Source organism: Populus euphratica, unplaced genomic scaffold (genome assembly GCF_000495115.2).
Source record: "Populus euphratica unplaced genomic scaffold, PopEup_1.0 scaffold5.1, whole genome shotgun sequence".
NCBI classification, from domain to species: domain Eukaryota; kingdom Viridiplantae; phylum Streptophyta; class Magnoliopsida; order Malpighiales; family Salicaceae; genus Populus; species Populus euphratica.
Genome location: NW_011499848.1, coordinates 2410660 through 2430850, shown reverse-complemented (window position 1 = coordinate 2430850; position 20191 = coordinate 2410660). Strand labels below are relative to the sequence as shown.

The 20191-nt window shown below is 35.5% G+C and overlaps 3 protein-coding genes, 1 long non-coding RNA gene and 1 pseudogene across 6 annotated transcripts; 2 read left to right on the top strand and 3 right to left on the bottom strand.

The window, feature by feature from the left end:
- Positions 1–626: 626 nt before the first annotated feature.
- LOC105114382 (uncharacterized) lies at positions 627–1593 on the bottom strand. The gene is made up of 2 exons (XR_840122.1): positions 1508–1593; positions 627–822 (listed from the first exon to the last, which is right to left on the bottom strand). It is a non-coding gene; the product is annotated as an uncharacterized LOC105114382 (long non-coding RNA).
- LOC105114389 (uncharacterized) lies at positions 835–2112 on the top strand (annotated as a pseudogene).
- Positions 2113–2175: 63 nt separating this feature from the next.
- LOC105114398 (pentatricopeptide (PPR) repeat-containing protein) lies at positions 2176–6559 on the bottom strand. Of its 3 annotated transcripts, none has more exons than XM_011010939.1 (3): positions 3773–6559; positions 3098–3328; positions 2176–2997 (listed from the first exon to the last, which is right to left on the bottom strand). In XM_011010939.1, exon 1 carries the CDS (start codon positions 6226–6228, stop codon positions 3997–3999), a length of 2232 nt encoding a protein of 743 aa, XP_011009241.1. In that variant the 5' UTR covers positions 6229–6559; the 3' UTR covers positions 2176–2997; positions 3098–3328; positions 3773–3996. The 3 variants fall into 3 exon arrangements, with proteins under 3 accessions (XP_011009241.1, XP_011009234.1, XP_011009249.1); XM_011010932.1 differs by having other exon boundaries at positions 3098–3325; XM_011010947.1 differs by lacking the exon at positions 3098–3328.
- On the top strand, positions 2412–3060 carry LOC105119178 (redox-regulatory protein FAM213A-like). Its single transcript, XM_011017299.1, has 3 exons — positions 2412–2513; positions 2591–2884; positions 3007–3060. The coding sequence occupies exons 1-3, from the start codon at positions 2412–2414 to the stop codon at positions 3058–3060; spliced, it is 450 nt and encodes a 149-aa protein (XP_011015601.1).
- A 179-nt stretch (positions 6560–6738) lies between the features above and the next one.
- On the bottom strand, positions 6739–11135 carry LOC105114374 (basic helix-loop-helix (bHLH) DNA-binding superfamily protein). The gene is made up of 8 exons (XM_011010902.1): positions 9110–11135; positions 8820–9038; positions 8667–8732; positions 8501–8569; positions 8135–8206; positions 7793–7993; positions 7328–7415; positions 6739–7246 (listed from the first exon to the last, which is right to left on the bottom strand). Exons 1-8 carry the CDS (start codon positions 10043–10045, stop codon positions 7209–7211), a joined length of 1689 nt encoding a protein of 562 aa, XP_011009204.1. The 5' UTR covers positions 10046–11135; the 3' UTR covers positions 6739–7208.
- Between the last annotated feature and the right edge of the window lie 9056 nt (positions 11136–20191).

Below are 20191 nucleotides of genomic sequence, written 5' to 3'. Positions count from 1 at the left end.
TGTCATTCAAAAAAAAAAAAAAGGTGCAGGGGCTTGACTTTTATTTTCAAAAAAGAAAAAGATTTTGGTGGTGTCTCAAATGCTTCTGGGGAAGTTCAAAGGCACTGGTCTTGAAATGCCTTTTCCGTATTGACAAATCAAAAACATCAAGTAAGGCTGCACCGGAGGTTTCGACAAGAATGGATGCTTGAAACATCCGGTACAACTGAACTAGATCTACAAAAGATGGCATCTGAGAAGCCACCAACAAATTTTCAATCGTTCCCTCTTCTTGTTCCAAAATGTCCCAAAGTGATTCAAGAAAAGAGCGGCAATTGGCTTTGAAGCACAGGTATGCCTCCCAAGTCACACAAAGCAATGGCTCAAACCTTTTGGACCGAACGGCTTTTTTTATTTATTTTCAGGAGCAAATTCTATCTTCTGGACACACGTATTGCAGGCAGCAGGCAAGGATGTGAAAGAGTGGGGGAGATGGAGTAGTTTACAAATCCAAAAAAAAAAAATGACGTCACTCTCAAGACATTGGACGCTATGAGACACGCAACATTGGCACAAAATTTCACTTATCAAAAGAGGTGGGTTTCGGCCGGCAAAGGAAAACCCACCACCACTGTGGGTCGATTCTGTTATAATTTCAATATTCTATCGTCGTCCACTGTTTGGGTTCTTCCTGGGCCGCTTCATTTTCCTTTCTCTCAATCTCTATGGCAATCCTTTGACCGTCTCCAAGCAATGTTCTTAGTGTTCACATCGTTTCTACCTCTTGTACTTTATCCTCCATTCTCTGTCTAATATGGCATACTTTCTCATGACATGTACCACCTGATTGCAAATGTTGGCGTAAACAGGACAAGGAAATGGAGTTCAATGCAATACAAAAAGGACAAAATAACTATAATTGATGATATCCAAACACTTGGTCAATCAAGTCACCAAACCGTGCGGTGTAAGGAGATTTTATAAAATATTTTCATCAACTAGGGCAGGTGTGTTGAACTTATCAAAAGATATGAAACCTTGCATAAAAGGTTTATGCCAATCGATGTTTCGTCATTAACATTGTCCAAGTTGACACTCAAGGTGTGTATTTTATATTTGAGGACAACACCATCAGCTTGTTCATCCAGGCCCCGTTCAGCAACAAGAGAACACACTATCCTCCGCTGCTGAGGAAAATGGCTTCCTTTTCAGTGGAGGATTTTGTAGGTAATGGAGTTTTGAAGGACTTGCTTCCAACGTTGTTGGAAGAAGGTTGGGATGATATACCGACTTTGAAGATAATGAATTCAGCGGATACAGAAGCAATGAACATGAAACGGCAGCAAAAGGTTGGTTACTTAGAATTTGCTTCTCACTTCTCATGTGATCAAAATCTGTTATTTAACAAACATTGGCTTCTTCACTGTCAACTACTGGAACATGTCGAAATTTGACCCATCTCATTATAAACTATCAACTTCTAATTCTCTCTCTCTTACTCTAGGATGGGTTGGAAATCAGATCATACCTGCATGATCGTGCTCTGCTGCAATACGGGGATACGCTAGAGGCCTCTGGGAAATGTTTGCCTGAGCTTCTTAGCTTAAGCACAGGGGATCTCTCCTCTCATTTGGGGATGAAGAGAGGTCACAGCCCGTTTCATGGACAGAACCGGTGCATGTGAAGATCCCTTGCTCAAATCATATGCTCCTCTCACTGCAAGGAAAATGAACAGCACAGTCTCCAGAAATAATAGCAATTTCAAGAGTTATGCATCTGTCAGTTCAAAAAAGATGCAAACCACTAGTAGTGTGAATTATGATAAATCACTTGAACAATCACTCGCTGATTTTAAGATTAAAGATGGATACATCTTCAAAGGGATTGTAGCTGCAGGGCCAGCTGAGCTCAGAGCATGTGGCTGTGTACAACCTCCTCCAGTAGCTGATAGTGTTGCCCCTTATTCTTCTGTTGAAAACATCTCAGTTCAGAAACTAACACCAGAGTATAAGATTGGGATGGAGCATTTGGTGAAAACCAAGACACCTCCAATGAAGGCTGTAGAATTATGGCGAGATAAACCAGCTGTAATCCTTTGCATCAGGCGACCTGGGTAAACACCTGTATTCTGCTTTGTTGTGGCTTTCGTGTAGATAGCCTTGCTTTATCAGCTAAACTTATGTGATACAACACATATTTGCAAACTGTATGAGTTTATTAGAGTAATCACACATAACAATTGGATGAGAGAGTAACAAGTGGGAAACTTAAGAAATCAAAACCTCATTCAATAGGTATTGAAAAATATTTAAATTCAAATGTCTTACAGCTACCCAATAACATGGATAAATCAACTTTCAAGAATGGTCAGCTGTCCTTTATGCGATGACATTGACATTTATTTTACTTGTGAATTTCAAAACAGGTGCACCATGTGCGGGGCTGAAGCTCACCAGCTTTATGCCAAAAAACCCATATTTGATGCACTGGGAATTCGATTATTTGCAGTTCTCCATGAACATATAGAGTTAGAGGTATCCAGAGAACTTTCAGCTTCACAATCTAATCAACTCTCTCTCTGGAAAATTGATGTGCTATTGTTGGCCTGCAGATAAAAGACTTCAGGCCTCGATACTGGGGTGGTGTTGTGCTCTTCGATAGGAGTATGGAGTTCTTCAAAGCTCTTGGTGGTGGGCAGCTGCTTAAGGACAAATTTATATCAGGATTTATTTTCAACCCCCGAGCTATTGCAAATTACAAGCGTGCAAAAGCTATGGGAATTGATCAAAACTTCAAAGGAGAAGGTGAAATAAAGGGTGGCCTCCTTATAGTTGGAAGGGATAAGAGTGGCATAGCTTATCAGTTTATTGAAAGGAACTTTGGTGATTGGGCCCCTGTAGCTGAAGTAATTAACATATGTAGCAAGTTGCGGGTTTCTTAGCTTCTCTAATCCCATACTGAGGCTGCCATCTATCATGCCTTTTCTTCTTTTTTCACTTTAACCAGCTTCTCTTCAACCTGATGCAGAACCAGCAACAAAGTCATGAAGAGTCCATCAAAACAGATCAGCAAGATGAATGAAATCTGTCCTCATCATCCATGTGTTCTTCAGATTTACCTTTTGTATATTTATATTCCTTCCGATTCCAAAATGGGAAATACTCCTATTTCTTTATTATTTCATTTCTGACAGGTAATTCGTTGTTGTCAGCATGCAAGCCCAGGGAGACTCCATGATGCAGCAGTGATATACCACCCTAATAATTTACTGATTCTTTTGTCACAGATGTGGGTTGTAGCTTTGTATGGCATGTCTGGGCAAATTTTCAAATTGAGTTCTGCAGACCTGCTAATAACACAGTTCAGGATCTGCTCTCAACCCAAATGAATCTATTTATTGATTTAATCAGATAAATGGAGGTGCAATGTTATTATTAAGTGTCTTAAGAAAGATAGACAGCTAGATGGTAATTCTCAGCCTCACCAGTTTGATCAATGTAACAGTTTTTTCACTAACAAAGTATAATCGATGATACATGGAACTATCAGCTGCAACTTGGGGCTGACAATAATTTATGAATCCCACTTAGAATTTTGTGTCATACACTTCTGCTCGATTTTGTTGTGTGTGTGTGTGTGTGTGTGTGTGTGTGGGATTCCTCAACTTATGATGCATAGACGAAGGGCATGGGACATTGATGACATAAGAGTCACATCCATGAGAATAACATCCATAGCATGGTAAATGGAACTAAATAAGATATAAAAACATGTAGCTTGAGTTTAGACATACCAGCATTCTTTACTATCACGGATCCTTGATTCTTTCAAGATAATAAAGACATTCTCTTAGAATCCTTGATAAAAAAAAAGGATTCCTCAAAAATTTTAGTGATAATCCTGCAGAGCAGGCATCATCACGGTCCCACTTCACAAAAAATCTTGATCTTCGTTAACCTCCGGTGCATGCTGGGTTTTAATCTTGTTCACACAGCTTTGAACTGTAACAGAAGAGTATCACCAGAAATCTCCACATGAACATGTTCCATCTTTAAATAAATGAAACCTGACAGCATCTCTTACAAGTATCTCTCTCTGAGAAATCTTGGAAATATATTTAGTTGCATTGTGGCAATCCCCACACACCCTCAGATTTTTTACCACTCGTATAGGAAGGCCATGGGGAATAAATAATAACCCAAACGCAATAGCAAGCTTCTCACTATGGTGGTTAAGCATCTTCATCTTCTCTGAATCTTCAACATCATGAAGAACTGAACTTGAATCTGGCACATACCCCTCCTCTATCATCTTGTGGTTTAGTTTCTCCAGCTCAGCATATATCTGATCAGAAAAGGGACTTGACTGGTCCTCTGCGGAGAAAATATAAACTTTGCTTTTATACTTGATCCAACTGAATCCTGGTTCCTTTCTTGCTCCCTTTTCTCTCATTCCTCTCCTTAGTTGGGCCACATTGCTCCATTTGCCTTTAGCAGCATAGATGCTGGAGAGCAAGATATAGCCTGCAGGGTTTTGGGGATCTAGTTCTAGAAGAGACTCGGCTGCCCATTTGCCGATTTCCTCATTGCCATAAAGTCTGCAAGAACTCAGCAAAGTTGCCCAACCTATTGAATCAGGACTGGAAGGCATCTTGTTGATAAAACTTTTGGCTTCTTCTAACCTTCCTGCTCGACCAAAAAGGTCAATCATGCAGGTGTAGTGATCAGAAAAAGGAATTATTCCATGGTCCTTCAGCATTGATTCAAAATAGTGTTGTCCTCTCTCCACCAACCCCGCTCTACTGCATGCTGAGAGGACTGCAATGAATGTAACAGCATCAGGTTTTAAACCTTGGACCAGCATTCTTTCAAATAAATCAATTGTCTCGTTGGCTTTTCCAAATTGTGCGTATCCTGAAACCAAAGCAGTCCAAGAAACTTCATCCCTGAAGCTCATTTCATCAAACAGCTGATTGGAATCTTCAATGCTTCCACATTTACCATACAAAGTAATGAGCGCATTGGAGACTGTTATAAAAGAAATCAACCCAGAAACTAGGGCTTGACAATGAAATTGTGCACCTTCTTCTAAGCTCGCTAGATTTGCACATGAGCTAATAACACTTCCTAAAGTGAAATCATCTGGCTCAATCCCATTTCTTTGCATGTCACAAAAAACCCTGACAGCTTCTTCACTGAACCCATTCTGGCCATAACCCACTAACATAGCAGTCCATGATACAACATTCTTATTTGCCATTCTCTTGAACACTGCTTCCGCGTATCGTACACTTCTACACTTGCAATACATGTCAACGAGAGCACTACCAACAAAGACATTATGGTTATATCCACTCCTAATTATAAGAGTATGAATTTCCTTTCCCTCTTTCAAAGCCATAAGCCCCCCGCATGCAGTCAACACACTACCAAACGTATACTGATCCATCGCCATCCCTTCTTGCCTCATATCTCTAAACAAATCCATAGCTTCGGCCTCCAATCCATTTTGTATAAGCCCTGTGATCATTGTTGTCCACGAAATGGAATCTCTTTCCTTCATACCATGAAACAGCCTCTTCGAATCCTTTACCATCCCACATCTCAGAAGCCCTGTAATCATTGTATTATACATCACCACATTCCTCTCTTGAACCTCATCAAAAACCTGACTTGCCACAGAAACTAACCCCATTTTAGCATACATATCCACCAAAGAACTCCCTACAAAAACATAAGCCCCAAACCCAAATTTCACAATCTGCCCATGAATCTGCCTACCCAAATCGACACACCCTTGACTCGAAACCAACAAAAGCATAGTAGAAAATGTAATCCTGTTCAAATTTAAAACTCCATCTTTCATCATCGAGTTATAAGTTTTAACAGCCTCCACAACTGAGCCATAACATGCATACCCAGAAATAAGCGAGTTCCAAGAGACCCCATCTCGACTTGGCATGATACTAAAGATCTCTTGCATTGTTGATAAATCCCCAGATTTCGAATAAGCAGAAAGCATGGTGTTCCATGAAAACGAGTTAGGTTGAGGCATTTTGTCAAACAAATGGCGTGCATAGGTTATATTGCCTAATTTACTGTAAGCGTTGATGAGATTGTTATAGAGAAAGGTTTCTGGGTTTGTTAAGGACTTGATTATGAGGCAATGGAGCTTCTTGGCTTGTGTTTGGTTTCGGGTTTCGCAGCAAAGTTTTAGCAGGGAAGAGTAGTAGTTAGAGGAATTCGACATTGTTTGATTGACTACTTATCTCTGGCGGGAACGGAGAAAAAGAAACGGGTTGCAGAGTGGAATGCAACTTTACTTGTTAATATAGAAAATGAAACATTTGAAGAAAGCATAGTGCTTAGGTTTTAGGTGAGTAGCGGTAAAACTCTCATATTCTGCAGCCCTATTCAGCTTACGTCCTTTTTGACGATGATGCTAGCTCAGAAACTCTTTTTTAGTCTACTATTCCTAAGAGTTAAAAAAAGAGAGGGAGAGGGAGAGGGAATTTGTTAATGGCATATTTGTCCTAACAGAAAGCTTTAGCTCAGACGCTGACACAGCGAACATCTCTTTCAATGTGTATTATAATGCATGCATGAAGGATATTGCAGCTCCTAAAAATTCTTTAGACCTGCTGTTGAAACTAATTTTTCTCCGGCGATTTTTGAAATTAAGAGTTTTAATCTGGAGATTCCTTTGAGTGTTGAACTAAATAATGGGATTGGATCCACATTTGACATGAAATCGGAAATATTTCTACTAACTAATGTAAGAAAATGGATAATAAGAAAGAAAAAAGAATAGCATTACATCCTGTCATTGACTAACAAACAAACACGATTCCCATGGTTTTGTAAATTACAAAGGCTAGACAACACACGAGTTTCCCATTAGCCTATCATTTGGAAGGTCGATCTATACATTTTTAAATTCATAGCCTCAAAACTATCCATTCGCATTTTTGGTAACAAGCATTATAATGATCAAGTGATAGACGCATGGAGGTTGGAGGTTGGAGGTTGCGGTAGTATCAATAGCCATCCAAGCTCTCAAAACCCTGCTGGTTAACTGCAACTAACCTCCAGCTTCAAACTGATCAGCCAGAAACATCAGTAATTTCACCATCTTCAAGATTTGAAGAGAAGCACAAGTGGTTTAATCCTCAAGAGTATTAATACATGCATATGTGCCTGAATATAACGCATTGAGGCCAGGGAGAATAATTAAAGTTCAACTTTCAAATGTGCTGGTGGCAGTGGCTCTGCAACAAAAAATATGTATGTATTCAACATGGGATCATTTAGCATGGGAGATATTATATGGCAAACTTCAAGAGTCATACCATTTACATCTTGGCTGTCTTGGGGAGCACTGGTTCCATAGGTCATCTGGACAACATTGTGGAGCTCATCATCCCATACATTGGGTAGCTGTCGTCAAGAATATTAACCGAAAACAAATTGTAACACAAAGTATTTGAAGGAGGCCAAGCGGAAATAAATAATTTCAGTTAATTGGTATTTTATCTTCAGAGAATTTCCACTGAAGTTTGAGGTCAAAATATCACCAGTTTTTTTATTAGGAGACAGAAATATGCATGCATGGTCTGAATTCATACTTATCCTTCAAGTGTAGCACAAAATATTCCTAGAGACCTCTATGCCTCAGGGCTTGGTTAATTTCTATACACAATGCACCACTTTAGTTGATGTCTATGTAAATATTCGATACAAAAACATTTCCAGCACCATGTACTACTCTGTTCCTGGAATTGTACCGGTAAATAAAAAATCGGATATAGATGTACCTGAGCAGGTTCCTTGAATCCTGCAGTCATGGTTGTCAATTGAGAATTAATAGTTCTCCGGATTATGTCAGAGTGACTCTCCATTCCAGGAAAAGCAGTCGGAATAAGCCCTGGTTGAGATTGATGTAATGCAGGATAAGCCATTGGCATTTCTGAGGAAAATGCCAGAGAGGATGGAGGAAGAGCACGTGACTGAAGGATCTGACAATACAAAGCACTTTGGTGGCTCAGATAAAGCACATGAAGTTGCATTTTACTGATCCAAAAGCAAATTCTCGGTCATGCAAACCCTGGATATGGATAGGGTGCACGCACCAGAATAAAAAACTGGCTAATACTCACATCTTTTGCGAGGAGTCCTTCTATGTTAAAATCCAGCCTTGGATTCACCGTTGCAAGTTTCATTGATAGAAACTGCAAAGAGATAAAAAGCAATCTCAACAGAAGCAAAGACAAGAGAAGTTAAATAACAGCATCAGAGAGACTGTTATTTCAATTGTTTGTCCTTATGTCAAAAGCAAGAGCTTAAGAGAAAGACCAGATAAGCGAGTAATTTGCTCCATTTAAAGCAAACCAGAAAATAGTTCACATAACCAGGCTCATCTATCCAACGAATTTTTGATGACGTTGGATTGTGCATGATGCATATGTAGTGGACTATTTAAGAACCACCAAATTGGACACAAGAACAGATTCTCACTGTCTTACCTCAACCTGCCGCTGCAGTGATTGCACATAGTTAATGATTTCATCTAGCATCACTGCCTTCCCTGTGACCTGCAAGATCCAATTCATATCATGACAAGAACTGAATTAACAATTGAGTTTCCGAAGAAAATGCTTCACTTGAAGCTATCAAATCCAACAAACAAACCTTGCTGCAACCAGGAACAAGGTCCTGTAGAAACTTCATCCTTTCACTGATCTTTTCCCTTCTTACCTGCAATCAGGATCAGTCATCTTGAGCCCAATCACTGAAATAGAATTTGGTTAAGATCCCATTTATGAGTTGATACAAAGAACTTACCCTTTCCGCAAGACTATGGCTATTTGTTGCCTGGCCTCTTCGAGCTCTGACATGAATATATTCTTCTTTTGGTTGATCTGAACCCTGAGACCCCTGTTTACCTTGTTTACCACCAGCCTTGCTGGTAGTTGAAGTTGGTTTTTGGTCTCCCTTCTGTTGAGTTTCAGGGCTACCCTTTGCAGATTGAGGGGTTCCCTTGGCCTGATCAAGCTCAGCATCCTACCACCAAAAAATGATCATTACAAGCAATTTAATCAACATACCACCAAATAAGGAAACATGATTGCTACCTCTCCACTCCTTTTTCTTTTCTTTGAGCCAAGGCTCTTGGCTGAAAGCTCCCCACAGTTGCCCTCCAACATTGATGGCTCATCTTGACCACTACCACCACTGAATTCAGCTTCGTCAGAGTCATTACTAGACCCCCCCAGACCTTTTTTGGCTTCATCACGAGATCTTGCAAGGCTTTCTCTTTTTGTCTCATTCTTGAGAGGGCTCCCTTCAGTAGCCATATGGTCGACAGACATAGAAATATCTTTGGAAGCTTCACCGGCGTTCATAACATTCTTTTGAGATTGTCCACCAGATACTGATTTCATCCCACTGCCCACAAACACCTCTCCTGGTCCCTGCATCATCCCCCCACCCCTCGAAAAAAGACCCATAGACTCAGGAACTCCAAAAGGGTTCACCATATCACCAAAATCTCCTCCATTGAAGCACGAAAACCTGGCAGCACGCTCAATGAATGCAGAATCAGCTGGAAACTGTGATAAGCTCTGTGGGAGCACCCCAGGGGCATTCGGCAAGAAAATTCCACCTTTCAGCATTGAATTAGGTGGATTCCACCCCATTTCTAGTGTTCTATCAATACCATTTCTCAATGAAGCAGGGACTCCTTTTCCAATCCCTGCCGTGTTTGAACTGCTTGCAATATTTTGAACATTAATATCACAAAAAACCAAGTTCTGCGAATTGGTGGGATGTTCCCACATGGCTGGCCCAAATGAGTCTATCACAGAAGCAGAAGAGCAGGAAGCAGCACCTACTAGATCTCCTCTGCAAACTGACATCTGATTATCAATGGGAACCAAACCCAGAGATGAGTTTGGGATACTGGTACTGTTAAATCGCCAGTCTGAGGACAGGCCACCAGATGAATGGTAGTTGGTAGGATTATCATTGCTCTTTTCTAACTCAAATTTATCCTTGTCACTCATATCCATCTCTCCTTCGCAAAAATAAACAAAAGTAGCCAAGAGAAACGCACCTCTCACAGTTGTACTTGAAATGTCAGTAACTAGTCTACAGAATTTTAGTCAAATAGAAAGTGAATCTAAAAATTAACCAGCCCCGGAATTCTCTTGTGCCTCAATATAATTAGCCAAAGATCAAAGAGACACTGACTGAAGGATGCAGGGGAAATAGGAAAATAAATTTAAACAAGAAGCTTTAGTTTCTTCTATCTATAAAAGGAAGTTCCAATTGAGACCAGACACACACACAAAAATTGCACATACTGCGTAAGAAACTTCACAATTCAAAGTGGTGTCGAGATATTGCTTCAAAAGCTCAATCCACCAAACAGAAAGAAATTACCTAGAACCAAACATATCTATAGCTAACTACCTACAAGGACATCAATTATTAGAACTAAACGAGAAAGACCCCCTTCAATTAATGGCCTTAAAATCACCAAGGCGCTGAACTTGAAGCTACCCAGTACAAAAATACGTACCAAAAGATCAAAGAAACTGAATTGCCACCACTTCCTAAGCTAACCCACCAAAGAACTGAAGTGTCCTAAAAATTGGAACAAAGGAAAGTACCCACAATGGCCAAGGACACAAGAAACAAGATAAGCAGTAAAAAGGAAAGTTTCAAGGGAAAGCTGTCAAAGTGTGTAGGAAGAAGGCAGTCAAAAAGAAAACAAAAGAACATTGATTTCAGTACAATAAATAGGCCATTCAAAACCCTAGTCAGAGTTGTGGCAGCATCAGAGACAAGCTAAAAGTAGCAGGAGAAAGATACCCATTTCAGATTCTGTGCTACTTTTGGTACCCTGCTCTTCATTCAAGCCCTTTTCCACACAAAAACAAAACTTTATTGAATTCTTTGGGTTCTGTTCTGTTGAAAACCCTCCTATCCTCAGCTTTTTTAAGGCTTCAGCTCACACACACAAACACGAACTAGTGATGGTGAAAGAGAGAGGAGGATACAACCTTTTTCACTTAGAGAGAGAGAAATGAAAGATGGGTATTCGTGTCCTTGAAGAGAGAGTGAAAGCGAAAGAGTAATGGCAAAGGTCCTGCATTTATACCCACGCTTGCATCAAAAAGAGAGCTCTTGATGATTAACCACCGCCACTGCTACCGTAAAAAATCAAGATTATTAGTAAACCTTCATCTATCCCCGCCTCCTCTTCCATTACTTTATTTTTTAATACCGGAGTATTTTCAAATTAATTTACGTGATAACTTAAATAATTTTTAGTTCATATTTAACTTTTTTTAGATTGTGTTCAAAAAACTAAGATTGCTAGAGCTAATCTCTTCGATCACTGCAATTATCCTAGCACCTGGTTTAATAACTTTACTTGCTGTGAGGAATAATACTCAGTTTTGGCTTTGCTTTGCTTGGCTTAGCTAGCAACTGACATTGCCAACTTTCATTGGCGATAAAGTATCTTATTCAAGCTTGTCCTTTCATTAAAAAAATTATTGAGAGAAGAGCTTTCTTAATGAGGTGTTTGTTTGGTCAAGGACCCAAGATCTAGCTAGTTTACCCTCATTTTCTCAGTGTTTTTTAAATTGAAAATGGCACGAATAAAAAAATAATAATAATTGCAAAGACACCAGAATTTACTTTGGAAAATAGCAATTTTTATTACTGCGCTACTAAAAGAATCCCACTGGTACCATCAAAGTCATGTAAGCGTAATATTTTTTTTTATGTTTTTTTAATTTTAGCATGTTGTGCTACTGACAGCAACGTAACCCTTTCGCCTTATAAATAATATTTCTTTCTCTTCGCTATTTTCGTAATGTGAGTTATTGCTGTTCATAAATCGGAACACAACTGGCAAGTTTTGTTCCCAGTTTAGTATTCTCTTTTTGATATTGCTTGAAACTCAGCACAGAACTCACCAGGATGATTAAATGCTGCATTAAAGTGGATCGACTCATGCCACTGTAGGCAGCTTGTAGCTCTTCCTCGAGGGGAAGATTCAAAAGGTCAAATTTTTTTGCGAGACAAACGATTTTATGAGAAAATTCCTTGATGCAAGATCATTATCTAAACTCGTTGGAATTTTTATTTTATTTTTACTCCTTTATACTGTTGATGGACTGGCCCCTTCTCTTTCTCTCATGTCATTATTAGTTAGCCTTGGGACTTGCAATCTCAAAGACCCAAGCTGTAAAATAATGGAATCTCTTCCCCACTTCTCTTTACCAAATCCTAATCTTTACTTAGCACCGAGCATTAAAAAATAACCATGCGAGAAGTGAAAATGATTTGCGTTGATCGGAATGGTTTTACCAGGTATGTAATGTGTTAGAGAGAAGTAGCAGGGTAAAAAAAAATGCGGATTAAACTCCCATAAAATTTGGACATGCATGCTAGGCTACCGAGAGCCATATTTTTCCTTTTCTTTTCTCCTTCCAAAATGTAAGAAACCCTCGTGTAAACAGTAATCATATCTTTGTACATTGTACAAGAAACCATGAACAAAAATCTGTGAAGGTATAGTACAAGAGGGAAGACAATGAAAATAAATTTTTTTTAAAAAAATACTACCACCCTATGAAAGAAAATAAGGGATCGGATTCCTTGGTACTATTTTCTCCCATTAGATTTTGAGAAAGCCAGGAAGCTGGCAAATGGGGCATTGCCACATGTACTTTTATAGGAGGTCAATTGATAGGTGTCTACATGTATATATATATAGTATTGGATATTTTACAATAAACTTGACATTATTTTATTGTCAAAAAAACTTAATATTATTTTTCGATATAGAATATGGTAGGAAAAGGGTTGGCTCACGGCTGGCGTTGGCTCTTCTTTTGGGAAAGCTAAAACCAAGCTAGCAACCAAATCCCATCCAAAGCAACATGACATGGGATGGGATGGTTGGGGATTCGAGATCTCTTGAGCAGAGCTTTAGAATTCTTTAACCTAAATCAAAGACTGCATCATTGTTGATCTCTCTCTCTCTCTCTCTCTCTCTCTCTCTCTCTCTCTACAGTGCCAATGCCATGGAGATGTTAATAATTAATAAAGTGGCCTTTGGTTTTAGCTTTAATCAATTAAAGCTAGCACGTTTGAGACTTTATATTAATACACCAATCTATAATATTATTACTGTACTTGAAAGTAGTTAAATTATTACGTGTTCACATCTATCGTACGATTCCTTAGATCTTATATTATCCTTAAAGCATGCTAACTTCAAATAACGTAGCTAGGGAACTCTTAATAATAACTCAAGTAATTATCAAACTGACAACATCCACCAACTATCAGGCATACCTTCCCTCAGGTGTGTAACTCGGTGCTAGCATTTTTTAAGACTCTACACAATGAATCTATACGCTCGATTGAATTTTATTGTTGCTCGGGTAAAAAATCTATCAGAGAAGCATAAATGGTCAATGACATTGGGGATAGGACTAGTTACAGATTATTGGCTCAATGAATCATGTTTAATCCAAGTGCATTGAGAAGATTGATGCAGTGTAACAAAATTACTTACTATTTTAATTAGACGAGGTTGGATTTTCATAATATAACTGTGAGACGATACCCTGGAAGTAACTTGAGATCATGTTTTAAGATCGTTTTTCAATAACTAATGCTTGAGATGTACAGATCTTGAACGGTAGAGGGGGAGGAATGTCAGTTGGGTCTACAAGGACCATGATAAAATCGCCTTAAAGCTGCGTGAATTTCATGCAAACATCATGGCAAAGCACGATGAGATGTTGTTGAGTGTATAGTTTTCAAACTTTGGCATGTCTCTTTTGGTCCACTTTTCTGAAACACTAATTTCACACGACTCGACCTTCTTTCTTTTTATAATCATCAGAGGACGCCTCTTGAAAATGTTAGGACCTTTCTCGTGCTTTTCTCTGAGAATTTTCAATTACTCGATCTTCTTTCACCAAGTTTCTGACCATGTTTCCTGTGAAAGTAGATGTTATTATATATTAGGTATGGCACCCCTCGGATAGGTTGGAGAATTGTGATAAGAGAGCGCCTGCTATTCCAAGCCCCCTGTCCCCTCGATGCATATGATTGTCCCAGAGAAAAAAAAAAATCAAAGGGTTTATGATTTTGCAGCCCTCCCTATACACGTAGATGTGCAAAAAAACAGCCTTCGGTAGATAGCTGTCAATTCCTGAAAGCCTTAGCTTGTTAGGTTTTTTTTCTTTTCAAGATAACTCCAACGTAAAGAAAATATAACACATATCTGCTGAGTGGCGTTGCTCGATCTCTTTTTTAAATGATTTTTCACATAAAAAATATCAAGCTAATTTTTTATGTGTTTTTTAGATAATTTTAATATTCTAATATTAAAAAAAAGAATATATGTATATTAAATCACAATTTGAACATATATTCAACCGAAAGCATTTTTATAAAATATATATATATATATATATATATATATATATATATATCAAACACGGTGTTTTCCATCGGATGATATATTGTATTTCATTTGAATTTTCTACATAAATTACCCGTCGATTACAGTTCAGCGTGCTGGGAAAGAAGGCAAAAGTAATTAACTTTCTGTTTAGATGACGTAGGATTTACGCCCTTGACAATTTTACAGGAGTGTTGATTTCTACTGTAAAATGATTTAGATAATTAATTAATTAAATATAATTAGGTAACTCACATATATTGTGATATTAAATATTTTTTATATTTTTAATTTTATTTATTATTAATGATTTTATTTATTTATTTACATAATATTTTCTAATTTATTTAATTAAATATGGGTGTAGATTTTTTATTTATATTCATGAATGTTTTTATATAAAAAAACCCATTGTAAAACTACACGCTTATTTTTTATAATGTATTAATATTTTCATCTTGATTTTTATTCTTTTAATTTATAGATTTTTTTCTGATTATTTTATAAAATTCTTATTATTTTTAATTTTATTATTCAATCAAAGTTTATAGTGTATTTTTTTATTTGTTTTCTTTTTATTATTTACAATTTAACTCTCAAATTAAAAATCTGTTGATGCATTTTAATTTATTTATTTTAATATATTTATAAACAAAAGGCATATCAATAAAAATCCCAAATAACTACAAAGAGTACCGTGAACTATCCATTCTATATACAACCAGTTTTAAAACTCATGTCAGCCACAACACAACTTGCTTTCAATCGAACTCTGCCATGTTGCCTAAAATACATTTAGGGAGTTTTCTTCTTATAATTTGAGATCTTTAAAGAAACCGAAAGTATATGGGATTGTTTTGTAAAATTATCAAGTAACTGTAAAAATTTGGCAAAATAATATTGTTTTAGATTATTTTTTTAAAATAACACAGTTTGTCTATATCATGTTTTAGAAACGTAACATGATCAAACTCCAAATTTCTTTCTCACCTAGTTGATTAATTAAATCAAGTTGTATTAACCAATTAACCATTTCACACAAAATCATAATTTTATAAAAAAAAAAATTAATATGTTTTGTGGGCCAAATTTATTTTTGTTCAACTTGTAAATACAAAAATAAACTTCAATTAAAATTTTAAAAGGTTATTATTATATATGAAGTTATCTTGACTAAATAAGTATTTTTTCCAAAGAGATTACATGAATGATATATTATATATATTCATAGAATAGCAGGGCATATATAGACTTAAGAAGAGATTTGGTTGTGCTAAATCTAAATAACAACTTATAAAAACCATAATTTTTAATATAATCATTGAATTGCATTTAATTTTTTTTTTTGAGTTATTGAAAGTTGTTTTTTCTAAAATAGCAACAACATCATCACATGAACTATTAAATTTTTAGATATAAAATTAAATCTTACACTGATTGAGCTAGAAATAGCATATTTTAAACATGTCATGATTTATAAGCATGACATGATAAAAATATGTTATTTAACAAAAAAAAAATATTCTTCCATTAATTCACTATTTTTTTTTTAACTTTACATGTTAATTACCTGAATTATTCAGGCATAACATATGAGTTGACACTATGACAGCGACAACAGAAAACAAACACTAAATTTAAAGTATTTAGTTAATGCAAACTATATTTTTTTTCCGTATGGATCCATCTAAAAACTGAGGTTGAATCTTATTTTATAAAAAGTAATTTTTATCTGCTTCTCCAATATTCTATTCTTGCCTGTGTTTTTCTTCCCTGGAAAGTTGAAAAGTGAAGGAATTCTCTATTGTTCATGTGAATGGTGGAAACTAGACTCGACTCAAAGCTATAAAAATACGTTTAATATAATTCGACCCAATAAAAAAATTATTTTTTATTTTTAATTGTATTTTATTTAAAAAACTAGTGCTTCACGTTATATAATAACACTATATAAATTAGAATAAGATTGCTTGATGATATAATATTTGTAAAATTTAATCTCAATCCTAATTTTTTTCTAATGGTATTTTACCTGGTGTTGCTGTGTATTTATGAAATCAATAAAACTATAGTTCTTGTCAAATGTATTTCATACGTGATGGAATTATAGATAATTTAATGGAACAATATAAAATATTTTATATAAAGTATTATTCGTTTCATGATGTAATAATAATAATAATTAAATTTACAATAATTAAATTAAAAATCAATAATATTAATATATATATATATATATTAATTATTTTATAACCTTAATCCGAAAAATATTTTTTTAACCAGACACATTAAACTATTTTTTGCTCAACCTCAATATTAATCATAATTTTAATCAAATATATATTTTTTCAAACCAACTTCAATTAAAAATATTTTTTATAAAATATTTTTTTTTCAAACCATAATTACAACAACAATCGCAATACTAAACACATTAAAATTGATATATTCTTGAGTTTAAATTTTGAACGCCAAAACTAAGTTATTTTCTTACTCGAACTGATATATTCCCAAGAAATTATTTTTATTTCAGCATTCAATAAGATTTGAACCCTATATAATAACATGGAAGTAAACTTACTTATCAACCAGAATAAGGATTTGTGTTGTTCTGGTTATAAGTAGAGGAACGCCTTTAACTCGCTGTGAGAGAGTAGGAAAAAAACATGTTTTTATCATAATCAACGTTAAAATAGTGTTTGGTTTCTGTTTTAATATAAAATGGAAGAAGGTGGTTGGAACAGTAACAGTCTCTAAAAACATAAATGGAGTCGATTTGTGTACCTTGAAAAAAGAGAGGAAAATAAACATATTTTAGATTTTAAAACACTAAAATTTATTATTAAGAAATACCCCTAAAAACATTTCAATGGAGTCCCAATAACACATTTTTCTTTTTTCCTGTGCAACGAAAGAGAGAAGGTATCGTTGGATAAAGATGAAGCTCAGTTTAGAGCTTAGTTCAGAATCTCTCTCTCTCAAATTAATTTAAGCATGTAGTTCAATAACACAAAGATGACAAAAGCCTCAGGAGAAATATCACAAGTGTAATGTGAATATTGTGGTTTTTGCTGCTGAATTGTCAATGAAAACTAAGTTTGCTATAAAAAAATCATGAAGGATCTATTACTAGGCGTGGTTGCTGGACATCAAAAGGGTTATATTCTCCAAAAATTGCTGAAACTTTGACACGAGGAAGAATTTTTGAGTAGCTCCTTGGATTGAATTACATAAATATCATATTGGAACTTGATGTTATATGCGTAGTTGATGATCGCCAGTCAGACAAATTATGGTCTAGCTGTTAAAGATTATCAGGCTATATACTTTACATATGCAAGTAACTTTAAAATTGTCCTATCAAAAGAAATGCTAATAATGTGATACACTGTCTTGCTAAGTCTTCAATTAGATGTAATGGTCTAAATTCTTGGAGTTTTGCTCTAAATGTTTTTGTATCCTCGAGTAAACGCTACTGATCAAATAAAAATACTTCATTTAAAAAAAGAAAAAGAAGGGAGAAGGTATTGCTAGTTCAAATTCCATGAAATGGCAATGATGGCAGATTTAGATTGCTCCGTTCTAACTCAACCCGACATCACGAACCAGGATGGACACCACTTTCTATAAAACACGGATTCGTGTCTTTCTGTGATGAACTGGGATTTGATACGAAGAGGAGAAATAATTTTTTAAAATATTTTTTATTTGTAAATATATTAAAATAATATTTTTATTTATTTTTTAAAAATTATTTTTGATATATATAAATCAAAATAATTTGAAAATATAAAAAAATATTAATTTAAAATAAAAAAAATTATTTTTAAAATACAAAAATAAACGTTACTGAATTGTGGGGAGAGCAAGAAGCGTAGTTGTAAAATGCAGTGTTCATCATTGAAATTGGACCATTTTTTTCGCCTGGTTTGGGATATTCCGCGAAGTCACCTTGGTGGACAGAGTTGGGTAAGATGCATGGTGTGAGGTTTTACAAGGAGGAATTATTTTTTTATTAGTTATTTATTTATTTCTGGGCTGTGTCTGGATTACAGTCAGTATTTTAAATGGATTTGAAGGTGGTTCTAGCCCTGCTTTCTTTAATTATTATTTTTTATTTCGTTGAAAAATGAGACTTCAATTCGCCTCTACATGCCATGATCAGCATTTAACTCTCAATCAACAAAATAATATACAGTACAAAGGACCTCATCTACCTTCACAGTCTTCCTGCCCTTTAGAATTCACTTGCCTTCGCACATTCGGAGACAACAGTCCCACTGCACGCAAGGCTTCAAATGTTGCAAAATGGTATCATAAATATCAATCCACTGAAGTAAGCACCTTTTTTTTTTGACATATAGCTTTTTTTTAATCTTCCTTTCTTACACATCTGTATTCTCAGATCTTCTTTACCATCAGATTAAGTGAAAATTAACCACCTAAAGTAAATTATAATCTTTTCTTCGCTTGTATTAACAAAAAAAAAAAGAACCAAATAGGATTGCAAGTTATCGGATAAATAATATTTTTCCTAAATTCATGTTAAAAATAAAAATAATAGATAGCTTAATAATTTATTGCAAATTCGATGGTAATGCTTACAAGGATAAAACAATCTTTTTTACATTTTGATATCTCATTATCAAACATAACTTCATCTTTTTATTATTTTTTATCTTTCAATTTTTTTATATTTTTGTTTTGAGTCCAGAGGTGTTTGATGCTGAGTTTCAATATAATTTTCATCAAAATTTAAAATTTATTTTTATTTAAAATTATTTTTTTAGTGTTTTTATATCAATTTAATGTGTTGATGTAAAAAATAAATTATATAAAAAATTATTTTAATATATTTCTAAACAAAAAACATTTTATTAAACAAGCAACACTAAACTTTCAAACAACCTCTTCATTAAAAAGAAAAAAAAACCTTTACCTGAAAAACAACAAGTGATATATTAAATATAGCCGGAAGAAATAGAGCCCATAAATCTGACTTTACCTTAAATTTATATTATCTTTTTAATTTTGCGTAAAATAGAGTATAATCGAGAGAGTGAAAAGAATCCTGGCTCTGAACTTGGGTTGTCATGACATATAATCTTTCTCCCCTGTGGCTCCATTTTGGGTGCAATAACCCAACTTGAGCTTAACCCCGAGTTATGATCTTCACGGCTACGAAGGACGCACGGCTACGAAGGACTTGTGCAATCAAGTCCAGTACAGCTAGCTTAGCCATGAGCTTGAAGATTCACAGTAATTCAAGTCCTTTGTACCATCACATTGCTTTTTCATTTTTTCACTCCTTTTTTTTTTTTATATAGCAAACTTCGTCATGACAGGAGACGCTTGATTGTTGATTCTTGACGATACAAGGTATCGAAGATTCAAAAAAAGGGAAGAGAGTCCTCACAAAGCCCATGCTCGGTAACGAATGCATTGGCCCAGCGGTGACCGAATTGCCATATCCACAGCTCAAGGCACCGAATAAACCAAAATCTCATCGTCCCGAGTACGGAATGACGTCCATTCCACCGAGTTATTTGCAACTTGTTTCAAGATATCAACTGTGGCCGTTGTCTCTTAAAATCAAATGTAGTTAATTTTTCAGTCAGTATAAATCCATTTAGCCTCTCAAGAGTTCGGGATCATAGGCAAAAAAAAGTTTGCTCAATTTTTAAAGTTAAAACATTAAAATCGAGATAATCTTAATCCA